The 13,464-nt window shown below is 29.5% G+C and overlaps 1 protein-coding gene across 1 annotated transcript; it reads left to right on the top strand.

Annotated features, from left to right (window-relative positions):
- Positions 1–10,296: 10,296 nt before the first annotated feature.
- Positions 10,297–12,452, top strand: LOC11410731 (uncharacterized). Its single transcript, XM_003594151.3, has 2 exons — positions 10,297–10,884; positions 11,683–12,452. The coding sequence occupies exons 1-2, from the start codon at positions 10,437–10,439 to the stop codon at positions 12,198–12,200; spliced, it is 966 nt and encodes a 321-aa protein (XP_003594199.1). The 5' UTR covers positions 10,297–10,436; the 3' UTR covers positions 12,201–12,452.
- The last annotated feature ends 1,012 nt before the right edge of the window (positions 12,453–13,464 follow it).

Below are 13,464 nucleotides of genomic sequence, written 5' to 3'. Positions count from 1 at the left end.
GTGTATTTGCTTGACATTCTCTCACTAGAAATAGCATTTCTCATATTATAAATACTTATAAAAAATAAATTAAGACATAAGTGATAAAATAATGACAGTGTATATTGAAAAAGTTAGAGATTACGATAATTATACTATTGTATACTTATAAATTAAAGACAACTTAATGCTTTTATGTAATTGCTCAACACACTGTCTTTTAAGTTTTAAAAGTGTTGTAAATGATATTATGTGTGTATGTGAGAGATCAAACAATCATTCAGAATAATAATATCCCTAGTATTATTGTGCATTTGATTCTAATACAAGCACAAAATTTAAAACTTTATAAAAATTGAGACCGCAAATGTCAAATAACAATAACACAATACAAGACGAAAATAGGAATGTAGGGAGAAACTTATATTTTTGAAAAAAGAGAAAAGAAGAGAGATTTAGAAACAGGGAGACACATAGAAGGAGGTATACACTTCCATACTAACATACTAATGAAGTTTTTCATATTGTCGTAGATGAAGGAATATTCATTTGGGCGAATGGAAATTGTCATATTATGGGGACTTTAGTCTACTTCATGTGGGGTCAACCTATCAAAACTACTCATTATTTTTCACGAAAATATTGAAATAACTCATTACTAGTTCATTTAAAATAAATCAAGTGGGGTCAGCTGCCCCCATTTCTCACTATGTGCATCCGTCCCTGCCAAGTTTGCCAAATCGGCTAATGTTTGCATAGTCATATCAAGAGTAAACAATGCTAAATTATAGGCGAAGAGGCAGAGACGAGTGACAAAGACTCTGATGACTTTGACAAAAGATATATTTTATTAGACAAATGAAATATTAGTTGTCTTTTGTTTTCTTGAAGATCTGTTAGTGATTTCCTTTTGTATTTAGATTGAAATCTATTCACATATTAATCAAAGGGGCGACCATTTGATCATCATGCATGTGGGACCAAGTTTTCATAGGATAAGTGGGGGTATAAAAGTTCTAAGTAACTATATAAACTTTTCTATCTACATTGGCTCACCTGTGTTACATGTTTCATGATAAAAGAACATACCAACTAGCGAATGCAAAATGAGCATAAGCTGAAAACAAAACATTGTGCATCAAAACAAAAAGTTCCATTATGTTCAAATTAAAATGGATAACCACAAGGTCAGCTATCTAGTTAATTTTACGAGAAAAAGAAATAAAATTGTATGTGGATCCTTCTTTGAAGATCTACATGAAGAGAAAACCTCATAATGATAATACATCTTCACTAGGGTTTGGATGAGGCAAAGGAGCAGTGAGACAGATACCGAGGATTAGCCTGTTTTCCCTGAAAGACTTATTGTTGGTCGAGAAAGTCAAAGTGTGAAAGAAAGAATGAAATGGATGATGATTTAACTCGACATGAATAGGAATGTAAAGTCTCGCCTCTTATCCACATTGAAGTGTTATGATTGAGAAAATGATGTCCAATAGAAAGAATTTTTAAGTAACTTGAGGCTTGATGTATTTACTACGAAGTCTAAAATATTAAAATTTGAAGGAGGAGCGAGGCTCATGTTTGATCAGAGGAAGTAAGGATGTCAAATGTTGATTTATTAATAAAGTGCTTGAATATCAAGCATGAAGTTTTCTCCGAGGTAGATAAAGAAAAATGAAAGATTTAACCGGGAAAAGAAATCGTCTATATTGAAATAAAAACAACGATGACAATTGCATGTTGTGGCAAGGTTACTTGACAGTTCGTTTATACCTTACAATGTAATAATGACAATGTTCACGCTCAACTTTGATATTTGCATTGCATCTTCTCGTCTCTCAAAGGGAATCTGATAATACAATGTATGAGGCATTTGTACACACCTAAGAATAATTATCATGTTAACCAACCTCGACATATAAGTGATTGGATTTTAGGTGATGAAACCCCTAGCCGATGGAAGGTAAGGCGGTCTTGGAGCACCCCGAGCGAGGGAAATTGATTATTTCACAAGCCTGCTAATCAAGTTCATTCGTTATAATGGCCTCATACTAAGTCAAGAAAAAGTGGGACTTGATAATAACACACAAAATGTCGTGAATGAGGATATTTAGAGTGGAAGATAGGGCGCTACAACCTCCTAAACGGAGAAAACTGATGCACTACCCGCAAAATTAGTCGAGCAGAAATTTAACACTGTAAGTCACGTCATTTGGCTAATAAGCAATAGTTTTACTATAAATACTCAATACATACATTGTTATTAAAAAATCCAATATCAACCAAACACACTGATTTCACTTTTTTTTTTTTTTATCTTTTCACCTTCTTATCTTTAATTTTACTTTACACATTTCAGAGTGTAGCTCAAAAACCCCAAATAATTGTACTTATCGCTCTACTGTAGAAGTTAGAGAATACACAACTGATGAAAAAAGTTTCTTAATTAATCCCAATCACTTTGAAGTAAAGGAATCATAGTTGAGGACATTCAATCGAACATCAACTAAATTCTTGTTACACCAACACATAGTAAAACATCAAATTATCTCTTTTAGTTTTAGATTTTCGATAGTAAAAATTCACTTATAGTTTTAAGTGTTTTAAATTGATATGGTTCCCTGGAGTATTAGAATGCTTGGATCAACCGACTTCAATTCACTATTTTAGAGAGATACTTTGTAGATACCCAAGCCACTTTTTGACACCTTGAGATATAAAGAAATAGATAGAATGATGTAATAAATGTGATATATTGATGATGTGATAAAAAGATAGAGATGAAGAGCAAGTGAGATGTTTGAAAAATAAAGGATATTTATATATCATTTTTTATAAATCTTTTACTTTCAAGTGCTGTCATGTTTTCTTTCCGAAAAAAAAAAGTGCTCTCATGTTTACAGCAGCGAAAATAATACTATGATCATGATTGGTTGGTTAGGTTAATCCGCACATTTATTAATAAGTCTTTGCTCTTTTCTGGACTATTTGTCGATGTTTCATGGTTTTTTCTTTTTCAAAATATGAAATAAATGAAATTTACTTGTATAGTATTTTTTTTTTTACCAAATTATCCTCTAACTGAAACTGATTTTGTTGAACTAAAATGAGTTTTAAACAATGGCTCTAAAGTTTTGACGATACCAATGTATAAAAGAACAATTGAATGTGTTAATGTGTGTTCAAGTTTTCAAAACTACAGAGTTAAATTCCGACTCTCGAATGCAAATTTTAGTTTTGAAACATCAAGACTCTGAACGCATAAGAAATAATCTGAAGCAAAAGAGAAACTTATATGACTTTGATCAAAATCTGAATAAAGGTCAATTAGAAAGTCAACACTTAGATCATAAGATATTTTTCTCTAATAAACATCTGAAGGAATGAAAACTCTGAAGGTGATGTCAGCAGCTGAAGACTTTGACCCAACTTGTCGTCTTCTGAAGGAATGTCAATATTAGAATCAGAGTAGTACAATTTGTCTTCTTTTGTTCACGTGTATATACAAACAAAGAAATTTAAGGACAAAGAGAATGTAACATATCATTATATTATAAGCAAAGGAATTCGAATGAGTACTCAACGACGTTATCCATTTGAAGAAGCAAAAAAAGGACTTCTATCAGTTTACAAGTGTCATTACTCTGTCAAATTACATAGCACACAAACACTTAGAAAAATTCTCACAAATTTTATATCTTAGAATTTCTGCATCAAATATCATTTGAACTTAATCTTCTTACACCTCTGATTGTATATCAAGTGTGAAACACAATATCTTTTATTTAATTAAACTTATATTATAGAAGTTTATTTCTTGTGTAATTGAGCAAAGGAAGTCTCTTACTATGTGTTTGAGCAAGTTGTAATTTTGTGTAATTATAGTGAAGAACCTTTGGAAGTGCAAGGAAAATGGACTACTCTTGGCTTGTGAGAGAAACCAATATAATCTGCCCGTGTCATCTCTTTCTCTCTTCTCTCTATGTTTGTAATTTTATTCCGCTCCATAACTCTCTTTCAGACTCTGATAAAAACTCTCCTTCTGATCAGTCTCTGAACTATTTTTGATAAACACTTAAAAAAGATTCTTAAAAAATCAACACAATTCAAATTTAAAATAGTGATAAAAGGTTTTCTTCATCGAAATGAAATTATCCTATATGTCTTTATATGGTGCGTAAATTAGCATATTTTATACATATGAGATTTTAAAAAAAATTAAAAGAATATTAACACAATAAATGTCCTATAACATTTAGTCACATTTAATTAAAAATATTTCATAAATTCCCTCTTTTAGAAAAAGAAAAAAAATATAAAAATCAACCCCTACCCTCCAAAATCTTGCATCCAAGCATACCTTAGTTACTCTTGAAACAACAAGTAATAGTTTCTTTTTTAAAACTTTTTAAAGTTGAAACAATTATTTTTTAGAATTTGAGTTCAAATTCTCACTTAAACAATTTTTAAAGAGACATTACTTATACCTCGCCCAAACTCAAATTAATAGAATCATTCCCTTTAAAAACCAAAGGATTAAGATCGAAGAAAACATTTTTGACTCGGTTCTCAATAATGAGACTATACATGTTTTTGTCAATGACAAAAGTGACAAGTACTACATAAAACTCACAAACAATTGTAATATTCTGAAAAGGAATAGTTGCGTAGATTTTAATAAAAAAAAATATGATTAATTTATTAAAATATCATTATTAATTATAGTTAGTGACGTAATTAAATAATTAAAATGTAATAAATAAGGATATGTTGGTGAAAAAAAATAATAATTTTTTTATTGATATTATAAAATAGATAAATAATTTGATACAAAAGAAAAAAAGACATCTATTTTGAGACGGATAGAGTACTGAAATGTCTATTAGCAAAAAAAGAAAAAGAAAAGAAAATAATGATTCAAGTGTCTTTTGTAAGAAGTGACATTATTGGTCATTTCCAAAACAAGAAAGATGCCGATTTTGAAAATAAGAAAAAAAATAATTTCATGGTTTGTCATCAACATTTATCTGCAGAAAAAGACAAAAATAGATGTCGCAAGCTCTACCAGAAATGGCATGGGAGATTGGAGAAGATAATGATTAGAATTCATTGAATGAAGACATTTAATTGAGGTTCATTGAACCTGGTCTGGTTGAACATAAATCACCTGCCCAAACAAACACAACACCTCCCAATTTCCACATCCCATTATAATTATAACTTGAAATATAACATAACACATACAAATTTTATGGTACATCCATTATATTTAAGTGTACCGATACATTCACTCTTTAAATTTATAGTTAAATGAGTTATTTTTTGAAGAAAAATATTATTTTTTATCATATATTATAATAACTAAATCTTATTCATCAAAAGTGTTAACAGGAAATAATTTTTTATTTTTTTAAATTTTTATCACTCATAATTGAGAACATTCATTATTTTTTACGATAATATGTAAAAAAAAATTCCTATGATTCTTATAAACAATTAAATGATGTTTTTTCTTATGAAATGTTGTTCTATAAAATATAAATATTGACAAATAGTTATTTATTACATAAAAAATGATCGTTCATTTATAAAATTAAGAAGCAGAAGTACCGGTACACCTTATTTTGTGAGTGTACCGTAGAAGTTCCCAATATAACATGGTTTTTCTTTTTAATCAAAGGACTTACTTTGGTTAATTTGAATAAATGTTTTTATTTTTTATTTATGTAAAATGAAATTGTATTTTTTTCATTTTAGAGTTAGATTTTATAGGGTTTTTGTTACATTCTTGAAATTAAGTCTATGTTTTTATGTTACTCTTAAAATTAAAATATACTTAACTCTCTTATCATTCTCTTAATCCAAAAAAAAATTCATTTATCATTCTCTCTAAACTTAACTCTCTTAAAAGAGTATAAACTTTTTTCTATATCTTCCCTTCAACCTCCCAGACATACCTACATGTCTAAATTATTCTGCGAATAAAATAAGACAAGAGGATCCAGATAGTGAGATGGATCGTGCTCAGCCCCTCTGTGTAGATTTTAAAAGTGTACTCATCACCCTATGTCAAGTGGGAAAAACTTCTAAAGTCGAAATTGCATTGTGTCTCTTTAACCAACAAAAAGAAAGTATTGTGTTTAACATAAATGGGACTCTTTTTTTTTTTTTTTTTTTACAAGATAAACGGGAGTCTTTTTTTTTTTTGACAAGATAAACGGGAGTCTTAGCAAGCACGAGAGGTGTCAATGATGAAAAATAAAGCACATGTTCAATTTATGAACAAGAACAAACCCAATAGGCCAATACAAGGCATCCATACAATTGACTCCATTGAACGCACTACATGACATAATGTCAGGTGGAACTTCAAGTTTAATTTTGGATTAAAGGCTGCGCATCTCACTATTCACCAACTATTATTTGTCTTTGAAAGTCAAAGTTGAAATTCAAATTTTACATATATGCTCCTTCCCATTTTATTTATAATAAACAATTAATTTTTTAGATTCATAAAATAATTGATATATTTAGTCTATATTATAATCCAGATGCATCAATTAATTATTCGATAAATTTAAAAAATCAATTTTTTCTTATAAATAAAATCGGAGGGCACGCGGAGAGCGCTAATTAACATCCATTTAAAAACATAAAGATGTATAAATTAATGAATGAGCATTTTTTTATTGCTAGTTTCTTAATTGAATAGCCAATATAAACTCATACATATAGGTTACATATAGGTGGAGGAGTCCAGTTTCAAACTTCAATCAAAAAGTTTGATAACAATTTCAATAATTTATCCAGTTAAGCTAAGGATCGATCAAATTATACATATTAAAAAAATAATTGATCACATTGAATCCATGTTATCCCAATAACAAATTAAATTTATTGTCTAAGTTATCCTTCATAACTAATATATTTGGTAATTGAAGATATAAAAATTAAATTAAATGAGATATATTTCAAAAATACTATGACAAGTTGTTAAGATTTGTTTATATTTAGGAGGGTGTATTAGATTAGGATTTTAAAGGATAATTTTTGTTTAAAAAAGTCTTGAGGATTTTAAAAGACTTTTAAAGATTTTGATGATTTTGATAATTTTAAAAGACTATTAAGGATTTCAATGGATTTAATTCATAAGATTTTAAAGGATTTGAAATAATTGTATGGATTTCAAGAGATTTCAACAGGTTTTGTGAATTTTAAGAAATAATTGAAAAAATATCACAACACACTCTCTTTCACAAAATCTCAATAAAGACTCTTTTATTTATTTTACTTTATTTTTTATGAGAGAGCTAGAGAGAGAGAGAGAGAGAGAGATAGAGAGGAAGGAGAGAGGGAGAGAGAGAGAGAGAGAGAGAGAGAGAGAGAGAGAGAGAGAGAGAGAGGAAAAGAGAGAGTAAGAGAGAAGGGAGCAGAGAGAGAGATAGTAAAATCTTAAAAGAAAAAAACAATCCTAAGAAATCTCATGTTTTCATGAAAGATTTTTCCATACTAAAATTTCACTAGAAAATCCCACAAAATCCATCAAAATCTAATTTATTAAACAATCCTTTAAAATCTGAATGATTTTGAATATCACTAGATTTTTTTTAAGTGATTAAGAATCTTGATTGAATAACACAAGACTTTTTTAAAATTGGAAAGAGTCTTGATTGAATACCACATGATTTTTTCATGATAAAAAAGTCTTTTAAAATCCCTTAGAATCATGATCCAATACACCCCCTTAATTTCAAAAATAATGTACCAATTCAACTTCTTTTTTTGAAAAGGATGTTTTTTTTGTTACATTTTTTTATAAGGATGTTAATTTAAATTATATTTTATTCTTAAGAAAATATTAAATAACAAACCCGTTTGAGATGGAAGAGAAAACAATAAAGTGAATGAAGTCAAGAGCAAATTCATCCTAAGTAAAGTAGTTTACTTTTTTGTCTCTATAAAAAAAAAAAAAAAAAAAAAAAAAAAAACAGAAAAGTAAACTGCTTAAAGGATTGTTATATTAGGGGATGTGTGGATGGGCATGTGTTCACCAATGTCACCAATTCTATGTCATCTAAGTACTATCCGTATCTGAATTAGAGGTGTTGAAATATAAGCCGATACAAATTAAAATCTCAAACCGATCTGAAAAAATTTAAAACCGCACAAAATCGAAAATCATTAGATGTGTTTGTATGCACTTTTGTGAAAATAACTCGGATTAAAACGAATTTTGGATTGATTTTAAAAATGGAACAAAACCACATTCATATTTTTTAATACTTACCACCTTCGCTTCTTATTATAAGCAAACATTTACTTTTTAGGTTCAATGAATAATTATATCTAGTATAGATCGGATACATCCGTTATTCATAACTTAAAAAAATAAAGTTTTTCTTATAATAAGGACCAGATGTAGTATTTTTTTTTATTAATATATTGCTTTAGTCTATTATTTATTGGTTTTCATTTTTTAAAAAAAAAATACTACTTACTAGTTTTATTTGATCTATTTTTTTATGTATCAAACTTAATCGTCATTGTCATTCCATGATACTATTTTTTTTTATAAATCATATATATTATTTTGCATAAAATTTGTTATTTAACCATGTCCTTATAATTATTAATAAAAAAATTACAATTTATTATTTAATATCTAAGAATCGATTCAAATTAAACTACATTAAATTGGATCGGATTAGATTTTTTAAATTAGTTATCCAAAATTGAACCACATATAATATTATCTTTAAATTAGATGAGTTTTTGCGTTAAAATGGATACAAAACACACCACGAATACTCCATTTTAATGCATTTCTATACTTTCGCTATTATATCATTGTTTGTACGTTTTTTAATCATGTAATTTCATTGTTAGAAATTCACCGCTTAAGATAAATAAGTTGGAAATCAAGAGTTCAATCCTCAATCTTACCGTATTACAATGTTCCTATCAACTGAGCTATATTCACGGAGAGTGGAGAGTTGATGTAAATAACACGATCGGATAATGTCAAAAATAAAAGTAACATAGCCATTTTTTTTAGGAAATAACATAACCAAATTTGTAAAATAGTAAGATTTGACTTAGTCAATAACTAAATACCGTAAAATAAAGAATTAGCTTTAGCCGTCAAAAAATAGAAATTGTAAAATAAAGAAAGCAAAAGAGAGTAAGACTATGTGCAATGGGGTGTTGAATCCAACCTTCAACATGTTGAATCCATTGCAAGAGGGGTGTTGAAAATGGGGGAAAAATGATGTGGAGGTGAGAGTAGATGAATATATTAAACATGTTGAATTCTGACGCGGGGGGACACGTGGCGCGTTGCTGCTGGCTGAAGCAGGCGCGTGTGGTACACGCGCCGACAGGGCGTGTGGGCCTAAGATGGAACCGGAGAGAGAAAATTAAATGGATAAAGTGAGGACACGTGTCTGATTTCGATTGGCTGCTTGGATTTTTATCATCTTAATATTTTAGACTCAATTATTTCATTGCAAATAATTTTATTTTATTTTTTTTACTAAAATTCGTGATTTTTTTCTCTATAAATAGAGACTTGGATCATTTGATTTGGACACAGAAAAAAAAACCAAGTTTTTCACTCTCTTAATATTATTATTATCTTTCTATTAGCTTTTATTTTAAAGTTTTAGTGAAATGGATCCCACTAACAATCAATTCAACACCCCAAATTTAAGTTAAGAAAATATAAATAAATTATTTAAATAAATTTTGTTTTTACAAAAAAAATAAAAAATTCTTAAGTGTTTCTTCATTTTAATTTAATTATAATCGATAATTGTAATTTTGTGTAATTATAAAAACAAAAATATAAAATTAAATAAGAATAAGAAATAAAAGGTGGTGGGGTAGAATGTTGAATGAAAAAACCATTGGAGAGGTAAAAATTGAATGAGTGTTGAATTAAGAGAGAGAAAATGAAATGGAGTGTTGAAAATTGAAAAAGTGGGTGTTGAGAGTTGTTGAATTTGTTTTACCATTATAAATGGTCTAAGAAAAGCATGAAAATTTTCTTTTTGAGTATAATAATAATGATGATGATGATAAGGTAGTTTGGAAGGTGAATGAATGATTGTAATAATAATCCAATGTTGGTTTTGGACACAACATTTTACAAATTGAACCCGGACGCATTTGGAGGCCAGGTTCATTCAAAAAGTGTATGATTAAGCCTACATTCATGTTACACTAGACTAGAAGTGAAAAACCCTCCACCGTTCCTTATCTTTTTAAGTAAAAGCACATGTACTATAGTACTATTCAACAATTATGTATAAATATGACAACATTTCCATCTACCTATCATATGTAAACACCATATCAACATTTCAACAACGATATATTAATTAATTTAGACCTATCACATTAGCACCATAACATATATTTGTTTGCATATTCTTAGTGGTGCTAGCTTTTTAAATATGGCTAATGTTCCTATGAGGTTTCAGAGAGTGATGGAAGCATTTGATGCTGATGTGGCACTATCACGTGGGAAGCTCTGCAGCGAGAGCAGTGGAAGCGAGCACTCTCCGGAGAGTTCACCTGATTTGTCTGATCTCGTGTTGTCTTTCATGGAAGACAGCGAAAGATCAGGGGAAGAAAAAGATGTTGTTGCTCGCAGCAAAGATTGTGATGGAAAGGGTGCTGAAGATGTTGAAGAAATTGGTGAATGGTGTGATAGTGAGAAGAATGAAATTTTGAAGGGATTGTTTGGTGGGAATGAAGATGTTGTTGATGAGGATGAAAAAGATGCTAAAGAAAGGATTAGAAGAGAGGTTGAGCTTGCAATTGGACTTCTTGGCAGTGATTCATTTCCTGGATTCAAACGTTCCTTGATGTCTTGCTTAAGGGAGAAAGGTTTTGATGCTGGTGAGTACTAATTATCTCTTGATTATTTATAACTTGTTATATTAATACCTCTTGATTTGCTCCAAAGCTAATTAGCTACTATGAGTTGGATTCATTTTAGTTAATTCGAACATTTGAAAATATCGTTATATGGGAAAAATGATTCCCCATGTTCATTTGCTTTAATTGATTAGATGTTTTCAAATACTTATACTTTTGGGAAAAGAAAATTCTCTCTACTTAATACTACATTGAAGTCATTTCGGATTGGATTTAGATCACTAATATCAAGAAATCATACATTTGATGCGGTCATACCGATTTGAATCCTCTAATGTTTGGATCCAAACATTAGAGAATTATATTTATTGTCTCACAATTACGTAAAATTTATTTGGTTTATAACAACTTAAAAATTATAAACATAGGAGTCAAATGTGGTAAATATTGCATTGGAACTTGTGCTGTCAACTTTTGAAAAGTATACAAAGTGTTACTTTTATTTTAAAACTTCATTTTTTTAGTTTTCTTAACCAGTGCCTCCACCTCTCATGTTTGAGTGAAAATAATGTGAATACACGCCGTCATAAGATTTTAAATTGCCTATAAATTGTATCCAAAATATAAAGCTAGTTTGAGTCATTTGATCTCAATCAAACAGTCAAAATGAAGTATCACGTGAATGCATAAAGTGATCCCCTTTATATAATATTGACTTGGAGCACCTTTATCTCTAAGCTAGAGATATAAAGTACAAGGAGTGATATATTATTGCATTTAAATTCAAGCAAAATATTGACATTGTTACTCTTTGTGCAGGGTTATGCAAAACCAAATGGGAAAAAAAGGGGAAATTAACAGCTGGGGACTATGAGTACATTGATGTCAATCTTTCAGGAAAACGTTACATAATCGAAGTTTCCCTTGCTGCTGAATTCGAAATAGCTCGACCAACAAACCAATATTCTTCTTTGCTAAATATTTTTCCAAAGATTTTTGTTGGTAAAATGGAAGAACTCAAGAGAATTGTGAGGCTAATGTGCTCTGCAATCAAAGGCTCAATGAAAAAAATGGACCTACACATACCACCATGGAGGAGAAATTTGTACATGCAAACCAAATGGTTTAGTTCTTACAAAAGAACAACCAATGCAGTTGCAACTATAAAAGCATCTTCACATTTTTCAGTTGAGTCTTTTTGTCCTAAAAAGTTTATGGGATTTGAAGCTCGACATGTGAAAGCATATAATTGTAGGGATGATTATGTGGGGATTAATAATGGGTTTAGGGTTGGTCATTTGGCTGCTGCTTTAAATTCTGATAACTTTGGATTGTAATTATAGTTGCATTTGTTCTATTTTGTATAAAAGTGCTTTAGTTAAGTGGTTGTGTTAGGTACTAGAGAACAAATTTCTCTCATGCATAGCCATGGAAATTCTTGTCAGTTTTGGGTAGATATAGCAAACAATTGAGATTCATTGTTAGCAATTTTTGTTTGTTCGTTTGAGATAAATATTGTGGAAAAAATATTGTACAGTACATGATTGGTTTCTTGGCCAAAGATCAATGTCAAATATCCAATTGTTACCTAGCACTTACTATATTTTATGGCACATGAAGTACACATTTGAATGATTAATTGTGTCTACTGTCTAATAATACGTGACATATTGGCCTAGTCCTTTATTGAGTTGCTGCAAGGGATTGATGGTAGTTTTTAGGTGCAACACCATATTTATTGAGTTTTTAGGATTAGATTGTTCCAACTTACACCACTAAAATAACACCCTTGTAACATCTTTTTCATCATAAGATTCGGTCCTTTAAAATAAATTTATAATATATCAATGGTTTATATTGAGGTGGTGTAAGTTGGAGTAATGAATTTGATGGTCCAAACTATACTTTGCCATTGGGATGTCATATTGCTGTCGTGTGTTGTTTTTGCACTTTAATGTTCACTTAAAAAAAAAAAAGAATAATTTAAATTAGATTTAAATAAATGTTTAGTCCGCATAAATATATCAAGTAAGAGTTATATTTTGGGGAGAAAAAAAGGAACAATGTGCTATATTTTAACATGAATATTATTTATTTATCATTTGTGCTATGTGATGTGTTATTTTAGGTGATTCTTCGATAAGTCTCTCAGATTCCTCAACCTCTAAAATAAGTTGATTGGGAATAACGATGCGATCTAAAAATAAAGAATGGGTTGTAACTCTCGATAAATTTGATGCAATCCGAAGTTATGATCCTATAAATTCAAATGACGTTTGAGCGAGGAGTCTATAAAACAACTATCAATATTTATGGTAGGGGCTCAACCTAGTCTTAATTTAGTCATTCTTATTGTTAGTTTGACTCCTATTTTTATCTGATTTATATTTTCAATTCTTAACTCTCCTTCTTAATGCAGTTGTGTTGTAACTATATCGATGTGAGCATAGCTCAGGATAATGCATAATATATGTAATGTTCAGGGTTCGAATTCCGAACACCACAAAAAAAAATTGTGTTGTAATTATGCCCTCTAACTTGCGTATACCTTTTTTTTTTATATAACCTATGAATCCTAAATATATGATGCGGCCGAGATAT

Source organism: Medicago truncatula, chromosome 2 (assembly GCF_003473485.1).
Source record: "Medicago truncatula cultivar Jemalong A17 chromosome 2, MtrunA17r5.0-ANR, whole genome shotgun sequence".
In the NCBI taxonomy this organism is placed as follows: domain Eukaryota; kingdom Viridiplantae; phylum Streptophyta; class Magnoliopsida; order Fabales; family Fabaceae; genus Medicago; species Medicago truncatula.
Note: the sequence above shows the minus strand (reverse complement) of the source record. Positions and strands in the feature narration are given on the sequence as shown.

Bases quoted from the DNA above. Each gene is read 5' to 3' on its own strand.
- LOC11410731 (XM_003594151.3), top strand. From the start codon at position 10,437: ATGGCTAATGTTCCTATGAGGTTTCAGAGAGTGATGGAAGCATTTGAT. The intron at 10,885-11,682 runs GTGAGTACTAAT...CTCTTTGTGCAG, and splicing joins GGAGAAAGGTTTTGATGCTG to GGTTATGCAAAACCAAATGG.